This window comes from Astyanax mexicanus, chromosome 23, assembly GCF_023375975.1.
Source record: "Astyanax mexicanus isolate ESR-SI-001 chromosome 23, AstMex3_surface, whole genome shotgun sequence".
Lineage (NCBI taxonomy): Eukaryota > Metazoa > Chordata > Actinopteri > Characiformes > Acestrorhamphidae > Astyanax > Astyanax mexicanus.
In genome coordinates this window covers 16,715,659-16,742,186 of record NC_064430.1, presented here as the reverse complement: position 1 = coordinate 16,742,186, position 26,528 = coordinate 16,715,659, and the positions used below count along the sequence as shown (strand labels likewise).

The window sequence follows — 26,528 nt, the reverse complement described above, 5'->3', positions numbered from 1 at the left end:
ACTTCAGTTTCTGAATTAGTTCCTCTGATTTGCTATTTACAGGTATATTTTTGATTAAAATGAACATTGTTGTTTTATTCTATAAACTATGAAGATTTATCCTAAATTACAAATATAAATATTGTCATTTAGAGCATTTTTTTTGCAGAAAATGAGAACTAACAAAAAAGATGTAGAGCTTTCAGTTCTCAAATAATGCAAAGAAAACAAGTTTATATTCATAAAGCTTTAAGAGTTCAGAAATCAATATTATGTGGAATAACCCTGGTTTTTAATCACTGTTGTCATGCATCTTGAGCTGTTCTCATCCACCAGTCTTACACACTGCTTTTGGGTAACTTTATCCCACTCCTGGTGCAAAAAATCAAGCAGTTTAGCTTGGTTTGATGGGTTGTGATAATCTGTAAGTCTTCCTCTTGATTATATTCCAGAGGTTTTCTATTTGGTAAATGAAACGAAACTCATCATTTTAATTGCTCTCTTATTTTCTTCAGAGATGTAGTTGTAAGATGCAGTAAATATTGCAGATTTGGATAGTTTGTGTGTGTCTGTGTGTGTGTGTGTGTGTGTACAGTAATGGGGGGGTCTTGTACAGGCTTTGTGTTGTATTTGTGTGATTGTGAATATTATCGTAATCTGTATAAATATTTAATATATACGTTCATGTAATAACTTTGTGGCTGATTTATTCACCAGTCATTGTGACTTGCACTGTCCCTTTAAAGCCTCCACGCCCGCGTGACTACAACAGCCTATCAGAGCTTCACTTGAGCAGCCACTAGCCAATCAGTAACGAGCTGGAGCAGTGTAAATACAGACACGCCTTCCTCTCCTGGCAGCGGTTTCAGTTTTACTGGTATCAGAGCTCTTAATGATTTTAATCAGCTGTCAGAGCCTGAGACTGAAGCCCCATACTTTACTACACATCATAAATCACAGCCTCGGCTGTACTGAGGAGCTCGCAGCGCTGCCGGTGTTCTGCGGGGTTTCTGGCGGGCGGGTTCAGCAGAATGAAGGTGAGGAAAGTTGGCCCGGTTGTTTTGAGCATCGAGCAGGCGGAGGGGGTGGGAGCCCGAGTCCGGAGGAGCATCGGCCGCACAGAGGTGAGTCCTGTGTCCCGTGTCCACAACGTTGTCACAACGTTAAATAGCACTATAGCCATGCTCTAAATTATGTGTTCTACTGTTAGAAATTGTAGTTATAATAAAACATATCTAGTCTTACATGTTACCCAATATTGAAGTTGCGACAAATTTGTAGAGAAAACGCAACATTTGGGCAACGTTTTAGCAACGTTATAGAACAGGAGACGTTGTTGCAGTTAAAAAAATGTAAACAGTACAATCTCTGGACAGCGATGTAGCAACGTTGTAGGAAAGTAGATAATGTTATGACAACTTATTGCAACCTCTAAACAACGTTCTAAAAACGTTGTTGACACAATTGTAAAATAACTAACTTCTTCACAACGTTGTTGAGAAAATAAATAGTGCAACTTTGGACAATGCTGTAGCAACGTTGGAGGTGGCACTGTTGTGACAACATTGTTGAGAAAACATTAAACAACGTTGTAGGAAATCAGTACATTGTTGTGGCAACATTGTTGAGAAAACGTACAGTACAATCATTGAACAACGTTGTAGCAATGTTGTAGGAAAGCAGACATTGTTGCAGTAACATTGTTAAAAAAAATGAAAAATGTGCAGTCTCTGCACAGCTGTGTAGCAACGTTGTGGGAAAGTAGAGAATGTTATGACAACTTGTGCAATCTCTCAATAACGTTCTAAAAACAACATTGTTGAAAAAAATGTAAACGTTGTCAAGAAACTAAATAGTGCATCATTGGACAACTCTGTAGCTTTCTTAACTTTGTAAGAAAGCAGACATTGTTATGACAACATGGTGGTGAAAGTGCAAACAGTGGAACATTTGGGCTATGTTGTAGCAAGGTTGTAGGAAAGCAGACATTGTTGTGACAAAATTTGTAAAGAAATCGTACAGTACCACCACTAAACAACATTGTATCATTGTTGTAGGAAAGCAGACATTGTTGTGACAACATCTGTTCAGAAAACGTACAGTACAACCATTGAGCAACGTTGTAGCAACATTGTAGGAAAGCAGACATTGTTGCAGTAACATTGTTGAGAAAATGTAAACAGTGCAATCTCTGGGCAGCTGTGTAGCAACGTTGTAGGAAAGTAGAGAATGTTATGACAACTTAGTGCAACCTCGAAACAACGTTCTAAAAACAACGTTGTTGAAAATTGTAAAATAAGTAACTTCTGCAGAACATTGTTAAGAAAGTAAATAGTGCAACATTGGACAATGCTATAGCAATTTTGTAGGGAAGCAGACGTTGTTGTGACAGTTGTTAAGAAAACGTACAGTACAACCATTGAGCAACGTTGTAGCAACGGTGTAGAAAAGCAGATATTGTTGCTATTGTTGATAAAATGTTAACAGTGCAAACATTGGGCAACGATGTGGAAAAGCATACATTGGTTTGACAACATTGTGGAGAAAGCGCAAACAGTGTAACCATGGACAACTTCTAGACAACACTGTTGAGAAACTAGTGCAACATTGGGCAATGCTGTATTAACGTTGTAGGAAAGCAGATGTTATTGTGACAACAGTGTTAAGAAAACGTACAGTACAACCATTGAACAACGTTGTAGGAAAGCAGACATTGTTGCAGTAACATTGTTGAGAAAACCTGAACAGCGCAAACATTGGGCAATGTTGTTGGAAAGCATACATTGGCGTGACAACATTGTGGAGAAAACATAGACAGTACAACCATGGGCAATGTTGTAGCAACTTTGTAGGAAAGCAGGCATTAAAAAAACGTTGCAACCTTTTGGCAACGGTGTACTAAAGAAGACAATGCTGTGATAACAACAGCCAGAAAATGTAAATAGTGCCTTCTAAACAACAGTAGAAAAGTGTACAAATGTTGTGACAACGTAGTGCAACCTCTGAACAACAAAAAGAACACAACATTGTTACAACCTTATGTTTCAGTGCTCACAACATTGTCATACTGTTAAAATGCACTATAGTCCAAATGCACCAATAAACCACGTGAGCAGGCTGTTTCCTCTGATTGGTCAAAGCCATAGACTGTGTATAGCTGGACAGAGCATCGTCCCTCATAAGTGAAGCCACCACAGGTCGGGCACCCCTTGCTGTTGGGTGGCAGAAAGTTGTGTAACCCCACCCATCCACTTAGGTTTCAATGGCAAAACAGACAACTTTCAATCATGTTTTTTTCCAATATACTGTAATTCTACCTCCATTATTTAAATGCAACAGCTAGTGTAACCTCTGCTTATATTGTCAATTTTTATGTCCCCGTTTTTTAGAATTCGTTATTCAGCTCTAGTTAAAAAGGTGTGGTTATTGTAAAGGGCTGGGTTACACCTAGCCGGGGCGGGACCATAGACTGTGTGAGCTCTGTTGAGGCAGCCCTGAGGGGCGGGTTTATTCAAATGGCTAGGCTGTCTCTCCACAGTCTCACATTTCATTGAATGAATGGGAACGGCGACGCGGCGTCCATCTTTTTTTACAGTCTCTGGTCAGAGCTGTCTGGCGTGGGAGTAAATATACATATACGAATAATAAATAAATATAGTGAGAAGATTATTTGTTCCAGCGCGTATATCTGTGCTTTAACACTAAAAGCTGAAATGCTGCACTTTCAAACACAATGTTTCTATGTGCAGCGCAGATGTACACATAGTAAACCGAGTCACGCGGCTGTGAGAAGTGAATGCAGCACAGGCCGCGCGTGCGTGGACACAGTATTTGTTCATAGCTGTAGTAATCAGCGTTATCTGGCTAATATATCTGTTTAAACTGCGCTTTGTCAGCAGTTTAGCTCAAATAAACGGACTAGATTTAATAGCTGGGTCGGGTCGAGACCGGATTACGTTCTTACCAAAGTGAACCGCATGCGCATGCGCTGACCTACATAGTTGAATTATGTCTCGTGTTTTTTATTTATAATTAATCTGTTTAGGGGGGTTTATGTGCATTTAAACAACCTGAACGCACTGTCATTGCACAAAAGTGTAAATGGAAACTAAAAATTACAATTATTATGATAAATAAATACAAAAGCAGTTTGTAATGAGCTATATTTGCCATAACTTTGCCATGATACAATGATTTATGCAATCTAAATCTGATAACGTCTACTGGAATTTCACTGGGTACATGCCCTAAAATAGTGTTTTTTTTTTTGTATTTTTACAGTTAAATATACATTAGGGCAGCACGGTTCAACAAGGTAGTACAATTCGACACCGGCACTGTGAAAAAGCACCTTTGGTGGTCTCGGTCCGGTTCGTGCTGGTGTGAAAACGCTGTAAGTGACGTATTTTGAGTTTGCTGGTGTTGCTGGTCTGTCAGTATAATAAAGGTGGTGTTGGGCCAGTATAATTAAAGCTCATACCCATACAGCAGCGTGTAGAACAGCCAAACACGCTACTATCACTCATCTCAGCTACACTCAGCGCTTAAAGCTGGTTCTGGAGTAATTTTAGAGATACTGTACTGTTTTAGAGATTTTCTCATGTGACACGCTCAGCTCTCCTCAGTAAGGGCAGTTAATTCATTAGTTGGCTCAGCTGTGTGTAATATGCTGTAAGTGTAATATGCTGTACAGTCAGAGTTCGCTGGTGTTGCGCCAAAAAGATGTTTAAAAAAAACCGCAAATATCACAACCCCCAGGACAAGGTTTAAGAACATAAAAAAAAGTTGTGAGAATGTTGTTAAGAAATCATAAAGCAGAGCAACCTCTGGACAACATTGTTGTGAACTATATAGTGCAACCTTGGGCAATGTTTGATCAGCGTTATTGGAAAGGAGACAGTGTTGCAGTCATGTTGTTGAGAAAACCTAAACAGTGCAACATATGGTCAGTGTAGGAAAGTAGACATTATTGTGACATTCTTATGTTTCGTAAACAGTGCAACCTCTGGATAACGTTGTTTAACAAAATTTAAGGAAAGAGGAAAACGTTGTGAGAATGTTGTTAAAAAAATATAAACGGAGCAACCTCTGGACAGTGTTGTAAGAAAGTATACAACGTTGTGAAAAAGTTGTGTGTAAGCAGGGTCAGAGGGGGTGATAGTTGTGTGTTTTTTAAGGTAAATTAACAGAACCGTGTCAGTGTTAATTAGTAAGATTTTGTGTGTTTTTTCCTCTCAGCTGAAGAATTTGGACCCGTTTCTGATGCTGGATGAGTTTCGTGTGAGCAAACCTGCTGGATTTCCTGATCACCCTCATCGGGGATTTGAGACGGTAACATTAATTATATTTACTTTGTGGAAATGACAGTTGGCCAAGCCTTGTTTTCTTTGTGCGTGTGTTTGTGTGTGGGTGGGTGTGTTTGTTGGTGTAAGTGTGTGCGGGTGTGGCTGTGTGTTTGTGGGTGTGTGTGTGGCTCTTGCCTGGCATACTCACTCATTATGACTCAGCAGCTGCTACTGCTGCTTGTCCGCTTGTCGCCACTAGAGGTCGCACTAGAATCATTAAAAAAAAGTATATTACATTATAAGGGTCAGTCCATCGAATGGGTGCCATTTGCTTGCTGCAACTTTTTCAAATTAAACTTATATATATATATATATATATATATATATATATATATATATATATATATATATATATATTTTTTTTTTTTTTTATCTTTTTTCAACTCTGAATCTTTAACTATTAAAAACATGTACTGATCAAACTCAGACAGCTTTACTTTATTACAAGGTTTATAAGCTGAAGATGGTTACAAAAATCATATGACATTTAAAAATCATGTTTCAAAGCAAGTTTAGTAATTCCTTTAATTTTCTCTCAAAAAGTCTTTATTTGAAATGGCTGACTGCATGTTCAAATAATTGATATTTATTATGACAAAAAAAATCACAATATATGCATGCAAATTGAAATGTTTTATATATTTTTTATTTTCCCAAACTTGAAATTGATAAAATGTATTATCATTTAATTTATTAAACAAATAGAAAATAGTAAACCAAACAGAATTGAAAAAAAATGGACTACATTAACTTATAATCAAATGAATAAATCAATAAATCAGCGACAATACTTCTCTCACTATTTCTCCTCCTCCCCTTATTTCTCCTCCCTCTCTCACTCTATCCCTCCCTCTTCCTCTTACTCTACCCCTCCATCTTTCTCTCCCTCTTTCTCCCTCTCTCACTCTATCCCTCCCTCTTCCTCTACCCCTCCATCTTTCTCTCACTCTTCCTCCCTCTCTCCCTCTATCACTCCATCTTCCTCTCACTCTATCCCTTCCTCTCCTTCTCATTCTTCTTCTCCGTTACTCTCTTCCCCGCTCTTCCTCTCATTATTCCTCAGCATGGATTCCCAGGAATTTGTGTGTGTGTGTGTGTGTGTTTAATGAGCGGGGGGCAACGTGCACAGCACACCTGCATGGCTAAGATAGGATTGGGCGGCTGACTGTTGACTGTTTTCATGGTTTTCATCAGTCAACCTGTGTTTCCCGCCACCCAGAAAGATACATGGCAGATATTTACTTGAACACACCTTATGTCTAGACCACCACGACCATCAGCGTAAATTTATTCCTGAACACTTATTTTTAAAAGTTATTTTAACGGTGTGGGCACAAAGCGTGAAAATAGACTGTTAACAGGGTGTAAGATAGCAACAATCATTGTGTCATGCTTTACACAGGTCGTACGATAGGGACCATGTGTTCTAACTTTTAAGTCAATAGGCCATACTTTTTTCTCATGGTTAAGAAGCAGAACCTCTTGTTGTTTAAAGGCAGCATAACTCAAATCAGTTGTGTTATCATAAGACTATTTTGTAATTTTCCAGTGTATCTCACTATTAGACCACACTTTTTGAGTCATGGTGTACATGAATTAAGAGGAATCTGATCTCATAAGATCAGTATTAGGCAGTAAGTATGGAGATTCTGCTGTTAGTTTAGTACTTCTGTGATGCAGACAGGCACAGGTGTGTTTGCTCATGAGCGTCACATGATGGCAAATCACAGCTGTGTGTAGGGATCACAGGCCTCTCCCAGCTGGAAGTCAGCAGGGCCTCCAGGGGACAGATGTTGACTTCTGACCCAACTTCCCACACATCAGTCGAAGGCTTTTTGTGATGCAAAATTAAATACAGGTTAAATAATAATAATAATAATAATAATAATAATAATAATAATAATTTAACCTGAAGTTCAGTTTGGGAAGAGGACCCACAAACAAGCAGTGACTACAGTTTTCATTTGGTGATGTCCATGATTTCTAGACTTCAGGAGGATTTGCACCAAAGTATTAAAAATATCCTTAAATTTATCTCTTGGTTGGTGTGGTGTAGTGGGTAACAACTACAGTTGTTTAACTATTTTTTAATCATTAAATCAAATGACTAACAATAAACATAAATACTAATTTTATTAATTTAAGTTTTTCTAAACTTTTTATTTTATTTTAAATTTTATTTTAAACTGTGAGTGGGGAGGGTAGAGAATATGAAAAAAAATAGCTTTATTGTGTCTCTGCAATCATCCCTGAAAAGCCAAATATACTCATTCTAAAAATAGAGTTGGTTGTTTTTCTCTGTAATATTTCTGGCGACATCACATGTCTTTCCAACATCTTTTGCTGGTTACTTTAGCAACCATGGTGCTGCTAATGGCACTGATACGAGAGTTACTTCAAACATGGAGATCAGAGATCAGAACAGCAAGTTCAGTCTTCATATGCATTATTAACCAAAATTAATTATTAGAATTATTAAAAAGAATTAGAAGTGAAGATAGCTGTTGGAGCTAAAAGGCTAAAAATTCACATTCAAACTGACTGTCCAACTACTTGTTGTGGGCAATAGAGTTGCTAGCATTACTGCTAATGTGTGTTGACTGGTTGGTGACCACTCTAGCTTATTGAAACTGCCATCCTGAAATAAAGTCAAGATAAGCTGCCTGGCAAACACAAATGAATAGGTAGGATAGGGGAACAGATTGCAAAATTAATTCTATTAAAATTAATGAGTATTTTAGAGATATTGGGACCTTATTTCAAGATGGTGACACCCAGAGAACTAAAACTAAAACTAAAAACTAAATATGAACCCATTAACTTTGCTCTCACTCTGGAGTGACATTTTCAAATGATAATTCCACTTTCTGTAATCTATGATGTCAGTTATGTAGACCATATGGCAAACTACGGTTCAATTCTTCGACTGGGCATGTAAGTGCATTACACCACACTGCACCAATAAGAATCCTTAAACAAGACAGCTAACTCTGCCGTCAACTGCTTGTGTAACATGATTCAAATGTAAGTAGCTCTGAATAAGCCAAAATGAAAAAGAAAACAAAAAAAGTTATATCATGGTATAATGTAATAATGGTATATAATGTAATGATTTTTCCTTGCTAATAATTTTTATAGATTGTTTAAAATAAAGCCAAAAATAGGCACAATTAGAAATAAACTCTCTTTTTACCCTTATCACGGTAGCTTTTTTCCCCACTAGTGTCTTTCACCGAAGCGACCAGTGAAATATATGTTTTATCTTTCCCCATAAACAAAACAACTTGGCCTGTTTGCCTTGTTCTAAATCACATCGAAATCCAATGACTTTTCCATGCTCCAGAAGTTATTGCACAAGTTCTTTCTTTACAAGCTGTTCCTACTCCACCAGTAGCAACATAAAATGTTTATTGAATGTTCCCCTTTGTTTCTTGGGCTGTGTTCTCTCCACAGGTAACATATCTCCTCAGTGGTGTCTCAGCTCATGAGGATTTCTGTGGACACTCTGGGAAGCTTGAAGCCGGGGATTTGCAGGTACACCAACTTAATAAAGCCTGAACAAGGCTCTCAATCACACACACACACACACACAGCTGATGGCCTGTTTTCAGGTTGTTGAAAGCAAAATATGCCGCTACACTAGCATTTTTTTCCCCTCTATTAAATTCCTCAGTTAAACTCAGCACATTAAAATATTCTAATTCACAAATCATAAACTCTACCCTGAGATATGCCAGAAAAAAAATCATGATTTAAAATGTAATTATGATTAGTTACATAATATTGTTGTGATTAATACAACTATGAACAATTATTTATAGTTATATTAATATAAATAGCTTTATTTTTGTGTGTGTGTGTGTGTTTATTTGTTTGTTTAGGATGGGGCCATTCAAAGTTTAGCCTAGGGGCCCCGATCACCCTATTCCAGCACTGGCTGTGAGTACAGGTACTGTACTGGCCTTTCTGCAGTCCTGACTTGTTCCCAATAAGGCATGTATGGGAGAATGACTGCATACTGTTGCACAACTTAAAACCTGAAGAATTGGACAAAATAACACCTAAAAGCCTTGATATCCTAGCCTCTGTGCCAAAATGTCTTTTAAGTGTTGCAGGAAGGAGTGGTACATGCTTTAATATCCCAACTTTTCTTAATAGCGTTTTCCATTCGGTCTTAACATTTTCTGATAGTTTGTTAAAAATCCTATAAAACAAAGCAAACTGATTCACACATAGGATAAGCTGTAAACCCACACATATACACACACACACACTCATTTCCTGTGTTTCCACAGTTGTAAAGCTGTTTCTCTCTTCTTCTTGGGTCAGTGAGGGAATGCTCCCTAATGGGCCTTTGATATATCTGCAGCCCTAAGGGCCTTGGCTTTACTATCGCTAAGTCTGCTCAATCTCGGTTGGGCTTCTCCTGTCAGGCACCTAGCAGCACTCACCTAACCTCAGGAGCGCAGAGGAAGAAGTTAGAAAAGCTGCTGTGACTGGATCTTTCCCCATAACTCAAACCATGGAGTCTTCCTCTATAGAGTTCCAGCTTTGGAAGCATGAATGGAAATTTCCAGTGAAAGAGTGAGAGAGGGGGAAATAAAAGTGAGAAAGAAAGAGATAGAGAGGGAGAGACCCTGAAGGCACAGAGGCACATTAAGCTGTGGTTGTAAAACTCCAGTGGTTAATTCCCAAAGACCTGCTCTTTGTTAGACGTTAAAAATCACATTTGCCATCGTTTGGAACTTTGTAAAACACTCAGCCCAGGAGCAGCGTAGGAGTTTTATTGGGGGATTACTGTGAGTAATGATGTTTTGTTGTGTTATATTGGCTGAGCTGCGCTTCAGGTTTTGGGCCTGTTGTACGCCTGTTTGGGCCTGTTGTATGAAAATAATTCAAGCAGTAAAAGGTAAAAAAAAAACAAAGCAATTATAAAAACTCATATTTTATTCACAATAGCACAAAGTAACTATTTGTTATGTAGTGTAAGCAGTGCTGTGTATTGACAAGATTTGGAAATGCGGTATCACAATTCATGGGTTTAACATTCAGAATGTCATATTATATTCCCATTCTGTATGCAAGGCGAGATATTGCGACAAAATCAGAATAAAAAAATAATTGTTTAATATTGGAAAACAACATATAATTTTTCAATATACTGATGCTATTCCCCACCAGTCTTACACACTTCTTTTGGATAACTTTATGCCTTTACTCTTGGTGCAAAAATTCAAGCAGTTCAGCTTGGTTTGGTGGCTTGTGATCATCCATCTTCCTCTTGATTATATTCCAGAAGTTTTCAATTTGGTAAATTCAAAGAAACTCATCATTTTTAAGTGGTCTCTTATTTTTCTTCCAGGGCTGTGTCATGGCATCTTTGAAATTTTTAAATATTATTTAAACATTATTTTATTTCAGTAATTCAGTTTGAAATGTAAAACTCATATTATATAGATGTATTACACACAGAGTGATCCATTTTAAGCGTTTATTTATTTTGTGGTTGATGATTATGGCCAATGAAAACCCAAGAATTAATGTCTCAGAATATTAAACTATTATATAAAACCCATTGGTGGGCAGTCCTGCTGGAAAATGAAATCCCCATCTCCATAAGTTGTCAGCAGAGGAAAGCATAAAGGACCACCACATGTTGTCCCTCTCTCAACTTTTTTAAGATGTGTTGCTGTCATCAAATTAACTTTAAATGAGTCAATGTTTTCATGAGGTGGTTAAATGTTACACATGTTCTGTTGTAAATAAAATGTGGGTTCATAAGATTTGAAATGTATTTGCATTCTTTCTGTACTTACAGTACCAAAAAAAATGGACACACCTTCACCTTTTCATTCAATGTTCTTTTATTAATAAATACTGAAGTCATCCAGACTATGAAGGACCACATAATGAATCATGTAGAAACTTAAATCTGTTAAAGAAACCAAAATATTCTGTAAATTATTTTGATGGTTTTATCTGGGGTTCTGTTAACTTGTGGTTTCTGAGGCCGGTATCTCTGATGGTAACTTATTCCGTGTTACAGAGATCACTCTTGGTCTTCCTTTCTTGGGGTGATCCTCATTAGAGCCAGTTTAATCATAACATTTTTATTAGTCTTTGCGACTACTTTCAAAATTTATCAAATTTTTTATATTCTATTCAGCTGAAATGCACATATTGGACAACAGAACACAAACACCAGTCTGTTTTTTGTTTGTGTGTGTGTGTGTGTGTGTGTGTGTTTGGCGGTGGCAGTGGATGACTGCAGGACGAGGGGTGGTCCATGCAGAGATGCCTCAGTCAGAGGAGCCAATATGTGGCCTGCAGCTCTGGGTGAACCTGCGGAAGGCAGATAAGATGGTGGAGCCCCAGTACCAGGAACTGAAGAGCAAACAGATTCCCAAGCCCAGCAAAGATGGGGTGACCGTGGCCGTGATATCGGGAGAGGCCCTCGGGGTGAAGGTGAGGATGAAGTAGCCAAGGTGGCCTCAAGATGTGTGATCCTAGATTTCAGTTAGCAATTTCCCAAGACCGTGTCCGGAAACCCAGCCCTTATTGTCCCAGTCAAGCCCTGCCGTCTGATTTAGAGTCTGATCTTAAATTTCAATCACACAAATCATAGCCATAAGGACATCCTTAGCCTCTCCATTATCAGACAAAAGCAGGAAATTGGGAGCAGATTTTGGTGGAAGTGGCTTTTTAATGTTTTAATGTTTGAACTGCGGCTCAGTCGGGTTCCTGTGGGAGTGGGATTGACCTGGTACTCATGAGTTTAATGTAGGTCAGCCAACCAGCTGTTGACTGAAACCAGACGCTCGCTGTTACCACAGCTGTAGAAGAATGATACAAGTTGTTTTATGTCCGTCTGTAAAAAGAATAAAACAATAGGAATGGACAAAACCACTGTGGTCACAAAAGGCATGCAATAGACTGTCTCCACTGAACGTATTGAAAAGTGTAGCAAAACAGTGTTATTTTGTTTGTTTGAGTGGAGCTGTGTTTAAGATCTGAAAATACATCTGAATGTGCCCTTTTGTTTCTGTTTTCTTCTGATATTAATATAGGTGTGTCAAAGTTGATATATTTGACATTTTAAATATTAACATAGCAGCAAAATACTAATTTCTATTAGAGATGGGACCGATCCAATACAATATCGCTATCGGGGCCGTTATTGACGTAATTTAATGTATCGGATATCGGCCGATCCACTTACCGATTCAATATTCCAGTCTGCAGCTTGAGCTGGAAAATAAACCCGCGGCAACGCAATAAGAAACGCATCACTGATCCGGATTCCAGTTCCACAGTTTACCCTGAACCCCCAGGAGCTTCAGTCTGCGGCTGACTGAGTAAACTTTAGCTGTTTTTCAACAAAAAAATGTCAATTGTCTGGAGAGTTTTTACTTTGGAAACGCTGAACAGCAGAACGGCTACATGTAATATTAGTACATTCAGCGTCCGAGGGGTGAACAGATTAACACCAGCAGTCTGTTAGCCTAGCTAGCACTAAACCAACAGCTGCAACAGCTGGTGTTGTGAGGGTATCAATTACAGACTGGAGTAAACTATAGTCATAATCCACATATCCTATAAAACCACAGGATCTACAAACACTAACCAGCACAAACACACCCATCTGTTGTTAAAAACAGTGATTAATTTAGTTTGGAAAAACAGTTAGCATCGCTAGTTAGCCGTCAGCCATCTTGATTAAGATCTGCAGTCTGTTAGCCTAGCTAGCATTGGGCGGACAGCTGCATTCCGGCATTCGGCAACTACAGCCATAATCCACATCGAATATCAAACTACAGATCCTACACACTCTAACCAGCACTAAGAAGTCAATCTGTTATTAAAAAAACAGTGATTAATTCAGATCGGAAATAACTACAGTTAGCGTTGCCGTTTAGCCGTTAGCCATTATAGCTAATCCACTACGCTGCATGTCAAAATGGGTCAAAAAGGTCTTCTGTGCAACCAGTGCAAAAAATTTGTCTAGAGCCCTGTATCTAATATTTAATGTTTAACTTTTTAAAATATAATAATAATAATAATACTAATAACAATAAAAAATATAATATTTAATTTGAAAGAACACTATTGTGTGTTTGTATATTAAGTGTGTCAAATAAATGACTTTGGAATGCATTTACATCAAACTTGTGTATACTCTTCAAAGGGCTGTATGGTCTGTCTCATTATGTACCCTTAATCATAATACTAATAATAAACTAAAAGAGCCCTTTTATCAGTGTTTGTATCTGTATCGGCAGTTTTATATCAGTTTTATATATCGGAATCTGAGCTGAAAAAAATGGATCATCCCATTACTAATTTCTATGTAGAGCTGTAGTGGAATGGCTCCGAGTGGTGTAGCAGATAAAGGTGCTTCAGCAGCTGGAGTCTGAGAGAGAGAACATGATTGGCTTTGCACTCTCTCGGTGGGTAGATGACACTGTCTCCCCACATTATAGTGTAATGTTTGGTCAGCACAGGCACTTTTTAGCTGATAAATCACAGCTTGGTCGGCGTGCTTCCCTTTGAGCACCTTTAAGCGTGCTGGCTACCCAGTGATGCAACATCAACAGCAGTTTGAAAAAAGGGGGTCGTTGGCTTTGTATGTATCGGAGGAAGCATGTGCTGGCCTTCATCTTCCTAGTGTTGGGGGCATTACTAGTAATAGTAGCACTTAAAACTGCACTGCACATGCAATATGGCAGAGTGCAATATGAAACTGTCAGGTTAAAACAACTGTCCAAATATTCGTCCACCAAAAAATCTTTAATCGATCATAGCATCAAGTCATTTACCAATATGCTAAAGTATATTGCAGTATTTTTATTCACAAAGGTTGTTTGTTTTAGGTTATGTGATACAGCAATTCTCAACTGGTGGGTCAGGACCCAAAAGTGGGTGGCGCGCACATTCTGGGCGGGTCATGGACAGCTTGTAAAAAATAAATGCATTTAAAAAATAAAAATAATTAATGATTATCTGATTTAATACTTGTCTTTTATATTGGGGAAGAAAAGAGACAGAGAGTTTCTTACTAATGTACTCTGAATGTTGAGATATGCAGAAAAGTAAAATATATAAAATTTTGTTCCCTTAGTTATTTTGTGTTTTGATATTTATTGTATTGCAGTAACTTTTATACATGTAGTTGTCATGTTCCTCACCAGTTTCTTAAAATAAATTTGCTCTTAAACTCACTTTGCATGCATATGTATGTTTAAATGGGTTTTTAAAAAGGTACTTTTTAAAAAATAGATTTGTTCGGTTTGTATTATATAAAATTCTATAAAGAAAAATCTATAAAAACTTTATGACCATGAGAAAATGTAGGTCCCGGGCTGAGACCAGTTGAGAACTCCTGATGTAATACATCTAGAGCAGGGATGGGCAACTTCCATGATGGAGAGGGCCACATTTTTTTCAGCATGACCATTGGAGGGCCACATGACCTCGCACTTCAAATAATTGAATATGAAAAACGCTACAAATGATTTTCAATAAGAACAAATTTTATATGAATTTATATCTGTATGTTTACAGCACCAACATTTAGCAACAACTATTTTCTGCATATTAATGCATTTTAATACGGCAAAAGACAAACCGTTTGCTTAAAAAAAGTGCAAAAAGGAAGTCCTTCATATCAAAGAACAAAAAGTTTGCTTAAAAAACTGATTGCAAATACAGTAGTTCCTCTGTGTAAAATAAGTTAATTATAACAAGTCCTTCATAAGCGACAAGGACAAAACATTTGCTTATAAAAGTGCAAAAGGCATTTGAACTCATTTATAACAAAGAACAAAAAAGATTTAAAAACTGATTGCAAATAGCTCATTCAATAATAGCAGAAAACTAGACCAGAGAGGCCCAACATTTATTGAAGCTAATGAGAGAGCTGTGGTTTGGCCTGCTGGCTCACAATGGACTGGATGTCAATGTCAATTTTCGTGGTTGTTTGGCAGCGCCTAGCGGTCAAAAGTAGAATTACGTTTTTTTATTTTTTTTTTTATTATGAAATTATGAAATTATTTTTTGATCTATTCGCGGGCCGCACTGAGTGATGACGAGGGCCGTGTGCGGCCCCCGGGCCGCCAGTTGCCCATCCCTGATCTAGAGTTATTGTGAATATCCTGTAATTAAAGCTACAATTTTTATCTGTTGTGATTTTCTTCTTGATTTTATCTCTAATCCAAATATCTGCAGTGTACAGCTAAAACAAAACATTTGCTGATCCAAAGTTGGAGGCTGTAGGTTGTTATGTAATGTGTTTTGCATATTTTTTTTCCAGTCCAAGATTTACACCAGAACTCCAACAACTTTTCTCGACTTCAGACTTTCAGAGGGTGCAAAACATGTGCAACCAATATCTTCAGGTATGATTTTGAGTTTATTTTTCCTATTCATTGGTAAACAAGTTTATAATCTTTAGCTGAATGCTGTTACACATTGATGTCGGAATAATATGATCATCTTTTTGTTTTGTTTCTACACTCACTGTCCATATTATCAGCTCCACTGAGCGTATAGAAACATTTTGCTGTTCTATAAGACGGATACAGACTGTAGTTTGCTTGTAATTACTGTAGCAGACATCACCCTAGGAGTGATGTGGAGAGAGAGCGCCATCTACCCACCCAGAGAGAGCAAGACCATTTATGCTCTCTCAGGGCTCCGGTATCCGATGAAAAGCTGCATGACCGGGATTCAAACCAGCGATCTCCAGATCAGAGTGGCAGCGCTTAGCCTGCTGGACCACTCGGCGCCCTACTTATGCATTTTTTTTAGACAAAAAACTCCCCATTGCTTATTCCCATTAGAACTCTCCATGACCCTTAAGGTCTCACAAAAATCACAATAATCTTTGAGCTGACTTAAAAAACTACAAGCATCTTTTTGCAGTGCCATGTCTTTATTAAACAAATGGTTTAAACTAGGCCTTACCCAGCATTTTGGGGTCTTTTGGCTCAAAAGTGCAATGCTTGTAGCAAGTTAAGGAGCCAAAAAGACAATATTTTTGCCTTCTGGCAGATGGAAAACTATTTAAACAGTTATTAAGGCGTTAAAGGAGAAATCTGGTGTGAAATTAAATTGAAGTGTACTGAAATATTAAGGCTTTAAATTGAGGCTTTGATTATTATTGGGTTTATTTTGTCCTACAAAATTGCACAATATATGAAGACTTTAGAGTATCTATTGTAAGAGATACGCCAACAACTTTAACACCGCTTCCTTTACAAAACGAAATATTTTAAATAGTTCCATAAACACTATAAACAGACATAAAATACTCAAAATGTAAGTATTCAAAAGATATATTTTATATATATTATATATGCTATGTGGCTGATTACGAGTGTAAATGTCAATGTTACAATTTCTTTTAATGTTGCAATTTCTTCAAATATGGTGCCAAACCCATATACTGCTGCAGTGTTGTAATGAATTGACTATTCAGACAGCCTTGAAGCTTTTGGACAACAATGAATCAGCTAATCGTGGGCTTAAATTCTGTTTTGTACTTTTTTCCTTCTTTATTTTTCTGGTATGAGGTTGTTAATGGGAAATAAATGACATGCACAGCACAACACAAGTCCATATGCTCATGTTGGCTCATGATTTTGATGTTGTCAGGGTGCTGTGTGGTATGCTTGTGTGGGCGGGTGGGGTATCTTTTGTGAATGTTACATTACATCAGTCTAGAACAGCTCGGATAATGAACACTGAAGACTTATTTTATTTCACCAAAAGGTCTGGAGGCCAATCAACCAGTCAACTGGTGATTTAAACCATGCACCATGAATATGAGGCTTCATAAAATTCAGTTAAACAGTACAAATAATGATCTTTTTGCAATAACCAATGCAACTGGTTTGTGTTTTTTAGGTGCTGATGCAAATCACAGTATGTTAAGAAAAAATTACATAATTAAATATAAATATATCTATACAGTACCAGTCAAAAATTTGGATACACCTTTTCATTCATCCAGACCATGAAGAAACACATAAGGAATCATGTAGTAACTTAAAAATGTTAAATAATTTAAAAATACTTTAAGTATTTAAGTGCTCTTATCTTGTGCAATAGAGATAACTCTTGGTCCTCCTTTTCCTGGAGTGGTCCTGATGAGAGCCAGTTTCATCATAACATTTTAATGGTCTTTTTTGACTGCACTTGAGGATACTTTCAAAGTTGTTTAAACTTTGTTTGTTGACTGACCTTCATTTCTTAAAGTATTTTTATTTAAGTAGTTCTTGCCATAATATGTAATAGAACATTACTCAAATAGAGCTATTCACTGTATACCAACTCTACCTCTTCACAAATATAAAACTGATGCTCATTGGAACTTCTGGACGAAAATGTACTTTTTTCTGTTTTGCAAATATACATTTAAGGTGGCATTAATTTATTGTTATCTATCAAAATATAACAATATATTTAGATTGAGCTTGTTGATTGTTCTGTCATAGAATCATAATACAGCTGTAATGGCTAGGGGCCGGCCGAGTGCTTCTTCGGCCGCCAGGGGGAGGTCTTGAGCCCCTAATCAGACCTGATCCACTCCACCTGGGTTTGCCCCTATATAAACCCTGAGATTCAGGTCCTCGGGGCTGGATCTTTGAAGCTCGTGAGAGCGAATCTATGCCCGATTTTTCTCTGAGCTCCGGCTCTCATTTCCCTTCTTTCCTATCCACGGCAAGTGCCGTTTTTCCCTCTCGAGTTTGGTGTGGCTGTGTAGAGCTGTGAGCTCCACCGCTCTCCTCTGTTCTCTGAGTCTTCGTTTGTTTGTGTGTGTGTGTGTGTTGCAGCCCGCGAGGCACGCGGTGTGCTCACCTTTTCTCTCCCCTCGCTGTTCCTCTCCTCTCTGGTGGAGCAGCGTTTAATGCATAAGAACCCCAGTTCACTTCTTTGTTTAGTTTGGAAGCTCTTTTGTTTTCACCTCGTTTTATAAGCCGCACTTCCTAGGCGATCTTTATTTACGTTTTCTCCCCCTCTCTCACTCACGCTCGGCGCGAGGTTTGTTTTCCACCGTTTTTTTTCCTCCGCCCGTTTTCGTTGCTCCGCCCCTTTCGGCGGAGCCTTATAAGGCGATTAAAGCGGCCGTGTCCCAATCCGCTCGCTGGTTCAGTGGTTAGAGCAATGGGCTGCGGCCGCGACAGCCTGGGTTCGATCCCCGCGTAGCGGGGTTTAATAAGGACTTATATATATTATTATATAATATTATATATCCTATTAATATATATATTATCGATTAGATATTATTATTATCATTATTATTATTATTATTATTTCCCTTTTTTCTTGAGTTTACCTGATTTGAGATCTACTGTTCTGCCACTGGGTTCTACAACTCTCTGGGCTGGAGTGCCACCTATCTGTAGCACTCCAACCCATTACAACAGCTCAATATTGAGTGATGCATTTCAATACAAGTATGAATTAAAAACTGTCTCTTTCATGACAAAATTTCCTGAGTCAATTTGAGCTTTACAGTCATTTGATATGCCTAATTAATTATTAATTATTATTTTAAATGGTTGATTTAATTTCAATGTAGGCCACAAACTTTTTGTAGTGCGTTAAGTTCGCTATGAGTTGCAAAAGGTTGGGAACCCCTGGCTCAGACAGTATAAGGCATGCAATTTTTTTGTTAAAATCATTCATGACCTAAAATAAGCTTTATTTTCTTTGATTTTTTAAAATATTGAATGAATAATTTTAAAACCAGTATTCATTCGGTTTCCTCTGTTCTTTTCTCCAGGTTGGACTGCTTTTATCTACACTCTCTCGGGATCCGTGCACACTGGTGAGTGCTTGCTTGCTACTTTCAGAATAACTAAAAAGTGAGGAACATAAGGCAGCTTTTGTGTGAATTCTGAAATATACAGACTCTGGCCTCTTTTTTTGTTGTTGTCTTGGAATTCCGGTATCAGGGCCTCATCTTCTGTGGAAATCTGAGCAGGTGCTTTGGATTGATTATTTTCCACTTCCTCTCCCTCTCTTGGCCTCGGCACAGGCCCATCAGGGGCGCCTCTATGATCTCGCTCCAACGGCAACACTGAACCCAGCGCCCAAGGAACGGCATTACGATAGAAATGTTTGAAGTGTTGATTTATTGAGTTGGGTTCTGATGATTTCCAGCTTGAAGGTGGATTTATACATGGTCATTAGCTGATCATATTTTCCAACCTGCAGAGATGTTTCTACCAGGTCTCCTCTTGAACTCTGTCCAGCATCCTTTAGATTGCATAATGAATTTCGAAGCCTGTTAAAGTGCTTGTTAAAGTTTTTTGTGTGTGTGTGTGTGTGTGTGTGTGTAGTAATGTAATGTAAGCAAGGGCGTAGGAGCGGGTTTGATATTGGGGGGGGACACATTTGCTAATATGAACCAAAGCCCACCCTATAGTTTCATTTGCGGAATTACTTTTAATCCTAAATAACCCTTTTTTCTGTATTCTGTAATTATTATTAGTTACATCCAAATAAAGGTAATTTTACAACCTAAACATGTTACTCCACATTACATTTACTGTTGCTAGAAAAAATTATATGTGAAAGGTCTGAATTATATACATATGACAAAAACTGATCAGTTATCACCTAATATTTAAAATAATATAACAGATTTCATTATTATTATTATTAATTATGTATTGTATGTTGTATATTTACATTTTCTCCAAACTGACTAGCATTGTGTCCCACACTTTTGTTTCTACTGAAAGCACTTCTTATGATGGTGTCCTTTTATGAAAAATAATGTAACTTGACGTTTCATAGGGATTTTTGTCAGAAGTTAATATAAACGTTAGATGTCAGGACATGTGTTCTTACTGTAAACTACAAATAAACAGAAGTCACATTAGATCAGTTTCTTAACCTGTTCTTACCTATTCTATTGCATACTCCCATTGTTCTGCATATTGTAGAGCTTTCTCTGCTTTAAGTGCACATAATAAAGTAATTGGTGGTATGATGTGTCTAATACACTGCTGGACATACATAATGATTGATTTATGATCCATAGGGGGCTAAGTGATTTTAACAGGTACACTCAGTAAAGGACTGTTTATTAGCTGATCAGTTGGATCTGGTGGAAAACACAATTTTAAGGGCAGTGATCAGGGTTAAGAAACTGCTTTAAACTATCAACATTACCCAGTGTTGTACTACATTCTAGCTATTATCTTCATCCAGCTTCTAGCTGACAGTTATCTAAATAAATGAAAATTAAATAGTTATTAGCTAGTCAGGTACAGGGTAGGCTGAACATTATATAGTTTTGTTTTTCTTAAACTAAGCTAATTCCAAAATTAAGCTGACTGTCACAGGCTGTATTTTTTTAAGCGCAGAGTTGGTATGTTTTGATTAGTGCATTTTTAACCAGCTATCAGAAACATAGCAGTTTATAGTTAGCCTACCGTTACATTTTTGTTAGAAAAATCGCTGTATATTCATACCTGGTTTAAAATCAGATGCTGCATTCCGATCGCGCTGCTTAATCTCACAGTGGGGGAGGGGCTTCCCCCCCACCACTCTCGCCCACACTCTCCTGCGCACGCCACAAAACAAGCAAGCTGATTGGCTGTTTCTATTGAGAGGCGGAACCTAATTTCTGAACCGGCTCCGTGATTGGCGTTAAGAGATTTCCCATTTACTCAGTGGTCACCTATCTCCTCATTAATAGTACAGCTGATCTGAGCGAAACCATTTTATTTTTGGGGGGGGACAAATCCACCTTTTTCTAATATTCCCCCCCGGTTCCTACGCCAATGAATGTAAGTCATAATGTTGTAAGTCACAGTCTGCTAAACTCACTTGGAGATAATCACATCCTTGTCATTTCCTTGTCATGCATAATGCGAAAGCAATGGCATGATTTTTCATGGGAACTGACTTGCTGGCTCACCGCTGTAGTGTCAAATTTCAGGCCTTAATTCCTGATAAACAGTGAAGAAAAAACAAAAACGGTAAATGTCTTATTTGCCTCCCAGGGAAATGTCAGTTTTCGTCATTGAGGCAAATCTACGGTTAGTGTGGTTTTTCTATCTGGGACTGCATGTTAAGGCACATCCTGAGCTGCGTTTTGACTGCAGGGAGTGTCGGGGACACCGTGACATTGTGTTTTCCGGTAACTGAGCTTCATCATCTTTTAAACAGATGAGTTTCACATAGTCTTACATAAGAACTGGTCTGTTTATCCCATTCATAAACACAGGGGGTCTTTCTGTTCCGCATCTGATACTAACTGTCCGCCCCAGGGCTTTTAGAGTATCAGGTGTTTGAAATATTAAAGGGCTCATTCTATCGTTTTTTTAATTCATTTTAAAATGTCTTGTGTTGGTGTCTAGTAGGGATGCAACGGTTCTCTGTATTTTATCGAACCTTTTGGTTCGGTCTGTTCGATATTTATCAGTTTATCTTCTGTGTGGGGTCTACTGGTGTATGAGCTACGCGCTGCCGCTGTTGTGCCAAATCCGACTCCCCGCAGATTTCTGCTCCGCCTCAAAATCGGCACAACACTGCCCGCTGTACAACTGCTGCAGTGGAAACAGCGCTTATAAATAAATTAACAAACACAAAAACGAAGGTTTTTCTATCTGTGATTTCCATTCGTTTTAGTCAGTTTTATAAACTCTCAATACAGTTCCAGTTAGTTAGTTAGTTACCTGTACCGTTGCATCCCTAGCCTCCAGTATGAATGAATGCCATGTTAGCCTTCATGTTAGTGCTCCGGTGATTCTGTTTAGCTCTGCTTTATTTCACTGAATTAGGGGTCACTGAAAAAATCTTACTCATGAATATTCATACATGCAAATATATCACCTCTAATTGGCCCCACAGACAATTTTACAGCTCTAAAACTCAAAAGACAAAAGGTTTTCAGAGTTTCAGTTTTAGTTGTAAAGATATAGCATTGTGCGGAAGAGGCCCAACTTTGCACTTCGGCATAGATAACATTTCTTTGCGCTAAATTAACGCTACTAAACTTTTACCTCAGACTTGGTGATTCGGTGCTTGAACAGTTTTACCACGTGGAAGCCCCAGAGTCCGTTCTATATCATAAAATCTGATGCGAAAGCTGCCGGCTTTGATCGGTGTTTTGTCGAGTTGTGCTACCTTGTCAAACTGTATTTCCCTAGTGTATATTTAAGTTCTTGGTAAAACACGGAATCAACCGGAGATCCGATTTAAACCTATAGTAACTTACAAAAGATAGCTAATGCTAACTAGTAAACAGAGCTGTAAGCTCTGCCTGCGGGCGGTCCCGAGCCAAGGCGGGCGAGGCCATAAACTCACGAGTTGACGTAGACACGATGCTTTTCCTGATCGACTCGTTTTTCTGAGTATTTTCTTTTCTTAGCTACAGCAGACAATAATGGTTGAAGAACAGTTTCATGTACAGCATGCATATACAATTCAGTGAGACCTACAGTATTTCACAAATACTAAGAAAATTTGGATTTTAGCAGAAGGAGACCTTTAAGCTAATAAAGTAAAGCAATTTAAGAGACCTTTTTGAGGTTATCATAAAGTTCCGTTTTTAAACCATGTATATGTTCCTGTAATCTGCATTAGAAGTAATAGTTTTCAGATTCTCTGTAGAGGACACGGAAAACTGAAGTCTCTGTGGTCTGGAAGTTCTGTTGTCTCAAGAAACCACCAAATTACCATTCAATCCAAACAAAGCACAAAGCTGTGTTTAATAAAGGCTTCCCCCCCCTAATCATTCTACATCTGAAAAATGAGTGAAAACAAAAAGTCTTGGTCTGTATCAAAGAAAAATAATTGCACTTAGCAAATATTTGTTTCCTGCCCAGACATTCTTATACCTCATTGTGGTTTGTGGCCCATCTAGCCTTGAAAAATATCCACTGGGCTGCTGTTTACCAGCGACGGTCATTCATAATCCATTTTTACCGTCAACTTTACGTCATTACAGAACTGAAATGTTGTGTGTGTGTGGTTGGTTGACGTGTGCGTGTTTTCAATATTCTACTGCCTTTTAGGACCAGATGAAGATCTGAGGGAAATTCAGCCTCACCACACTGTGGTGTTTGAAGATGGTGACTGTGTCAAATTCGAAAATAAGGTATGAATATTTGAATAAATAAAATACATGATTACAAACTGAATCATAAATTTACCTTTGTGTTTTAAATGGAATCATTTCTTTTTTTAGGCATCTGAGGAGGCACACTTTGTGCTGATTGCAGGAGAACCCATTAAGGAACCAGTGGTACAGCATGGTAGGTTCTGCTACAGGATGCTTACACACATTTTTAAATTGATAATTGGTTTAGTTATTACTTATTTTGAAAAGAGCATGCTAAATGGCAATATACAGGTGCATCTCAAAAAAATTGAATATCATTGAAAAGTTACTTTATTTCAGTAATTCAGTTTAAGATGTGAAACTCATATATTATATAGATGTATTACACACAGAGTAATCTATTTTAAAAGTGTATTTCTTTAATTGTTGTTGATTATGGCTTATAGCCAATGAAAACACAAAAAGCAGTGTCCCAGAAAGTTATAATATTATATAAGACCAATTCGTACGTTTGGCAGTGTGGGCAGTGTGCCAAGTCCTGCTGGAAAATGAAATACGCACGTTGTAACCAAAGGAAAGCATAAAGTGCTGTAAGATTTTATGTGAAATCACTCAAGCAGCCACCAGTTCCTCCAGACTCTGGTCCCTTGATTTCCAATTGAAATGCAAAATTTACTGATGGTCAATGATGGTTTGGAGAGCCATGATCATCTTCTGGTGTTGGTCCACTGTGTTACATCAAGTCTGAAGTCCAAAAATCTTACAGCAGTTCACAGTTCCCTCTGCTGACAACTTTTATGGAGATGCAGATTTCATTTTCCAGCAGGACTTGGCACACTGCCCACACTGCCAAAAGTACCAATTGGGCTTATATAATATTCAAATTTTCAAAGATATTGACTTTTGGGTTTTCATTGGCTGTAAGCTATAATCATCAACAATAAAAATTATGTAAAATCTATATAATGTATGAGTTTTACATTTTGAACTGAATTACTGAAATAAAGTCACTTTTCAATAATATTCCATTTTTTTGAGATGCACGTGTAAGTGTTCGTAAATGCACAACAGCACCCAATTTAAACCCTTTGTAGTTTTGATCAAAATAGCCCTTTTTCCTTTTCCATTTTTGGGAGCTTCTTATTGCATCATTCGTTTATTCACAAAAAGCCAACAAAGAGTCTAGAGTTGATTCTGGATGTGGGATTTGCATCTGGAGTCTGTTGTTATTGTCTGTCAGCATGAGGACAAAAAAAAATGTCAGTACCAGTAAAACTAGCTGGCTGGAAAATGAGGAAATCTGTCAACTACGTAACAAGAACATTGTGTGTACAATACAGTGTTGTACAACAAGAGACAGCCTGGGTTACATAAAACATTCAGTGTCTTATATGCGGAAGATGGTGCCATGGACTTGATTGGTTTGCCCAAGACCAGATGAATTCTGTAGAAAACTGCAGAGAGTCAACAAAGTGACTTTATTTAGGGAAGCCAACAGTGAAGGCATAAAACCCCTTTAAAACGAGCTTGAACAGAAAGTTAATGCCAGGGAAGTCATGTGGTGTTGACTGTGGATCTCCTAGAGTCAGCTACTGATCATATAAACACATTTATATTACTTTGTCCAGTTCCTTTTGGTCTTTAGGAGAGTGAGGCAAAAAGTAACACTAATTCAAGTTCAATGGCATTGAAATTATATGTTTATTAAGGAACTATTTCAGGTTTTTCAGTTTGAAAGCTTGGAGCTTAAGGTGCTTTGAGGAACCTTCTAGAAAAGGTTTTACTGTATTTTTCAGACTATAAGGCACACTGGATTATAAAGGCACATTAAGCGACACTAGTAAGGATGCCTACATCAAAGTGAGCAAGGGTGTCGCCATGTTTCCCTTCTAGTAGCACCTAAGTAAATAAAACTGTAATTCTTTAAAAAAAGACATTGTCTTTCAAAGTAAGCGTTGGATGTTAATCTACACAGATTTCTTTCTTGAAAACTGTTTATTTGGGTAAGCAAAGCCCTTCTGTTCATTTACAGTGAGCTTAGATTTCCAATATTTTGTCTAAAGGTGATTTTTCAGTGAAGTTTCTCCAGCACTAAGGCTGGGTGCAGCAGCATTAGCATTAGCCGCTAAAAGCAGCGGGACGTAAATGCCACCCGATAGCACTAGACTGAGGAACCCTGAGTGTTCCAGTAACACAGGGTGCTATCAGTTAGCATTTCGTCCCACATAGCTTGTTTTAACATTGTAAACACTCAGACTACAGTCCAATATACTCACCTCTTATGGTTACATTAATTATGTACTAACCAATGGATATGGCTCTCTACCGCAGGTCCTTTTGTCATGACCACACACGAGGAGATCGAGCAGACCATCAGGGACTACAGGACGGGCACGAATGGATTTGAAAGGGCCAAACACTGGCAATCCAAAATAGGTGGACGCGTCTAAGTCTGCCTCTCCATTATTCCAGATTTATGCACATTAATATATTGTGATGAAAGATTTACATTTTTAATCAGTGTGTTTTTTGTATGCATTAGATTCAGGTACTGAATTACATTTAGATATAAAATCTATGTATTTATTCAGCTTGTTTGATCTTAATGATGAATACTCCTCCTTTGAAATACTTCTTCAGATAATCAGGCTTGCTTTGAGCGTAATTGTTACATCAATAGTCATCATGCCATCATTTCCCATAAATGACCAAGTAATTGGGAATCTGTTTATGTAATCCTGTTTTATGATGCAATCATATTGCTTTTTTTGAGAAGCATTTGAGGTGAACTGTCTAAATCTTCCAAGGCGTGTAGCTCCATTTACAAGCCATTAAACTGCATCAGAACCTCCTCTGATTCTCGTCTCATGTTTCAAAGTCTTAGAGATTTTTGGGACTGCCTTTAATTGACGTCAGACACACACACACACACAAACACATTTACACCATGCAACACTGTACACACACACACACCTTGCAAAAGAATGAGTCAGGCTTGCCCCGCTCCCTCCCCACCCCCTTCCATTGCGCAGCAGTGTGTTGCATTTGGGTGGGATATGGACTCCAGCCAGTGTCTCCTTTTTGCTCTCCTCCTCCTCCTCCCCCCCCCAAACATCACCTCA

The 26,528-nt window shown here is 38.0% G+C and overlaps 1 protein-coding gene across 2 annotated transcripts; it reads left to right on the top strand.

Annotated features, from left to right (window-relative positions):
* Positions 1-818: 818 nt before the first annotated feature.
* pir (pirin) lies at positions 819-26,257 on the top strand. Of its 2 annotated transcripts, XM_022668168.2 has the most exons (9): positions 823-1,103; positions 5,218-5,310; positions 8,778-8,858; positions 11,583-11,789; positions 15,634-15,718; positions 19,111-19,155; positions 23,360-23,442; positions 23,533-23,599; positions 25,738-26,257. In XM_022668168.2, exons 1-9 carry the CDS (start codon positions 1,011-1,013, stop codon positions 25,854-25,856), a joined length of 873 nt encoding a protein of 290 aa, XP_022523889.2. In that variant the 5' UTR covers positions 823-1,010; the 3' UTR covers positions 25,857-26,257. The 2 variants fall into 2 exon arrangements, with proteins under 2 accessions (XP_022523890.2, XP_022523889.2); XM_022668169.2 differs by lacking the exons at positions 23,360-23,442; positions 23,533-23,599; positions 25,738-26,257 and adding an exon at positions 19,283-19,855 and having other exon boundaries at positions 819-1,103.
* Positions 26,258-26,528: the final 271 nt, after the last annotated feature.

Coding starts and splice junctions, on each gene's coding strand:
- pir (XM_022668168.2), top strand. CDS start 1,011: ATGAAGGTGAGGAAAGTTGGCCCGGTTGTTTTGAGCATCGAGCAGGCG. Junction 5,311..8,777: donor CTCATCGGGGATTTGAGACG/GTAACATTAATT, acceptor TTCTCTCCACAG/GTAACATATCTCCTCAGTGG. Junction 19,156..23,359: donor CTCGGGATCCGTGCACACTG/GTGAGTGCTTGC, acceptor ACTGCCTTTTAG/GACCAGATGAAGATCTGAGG.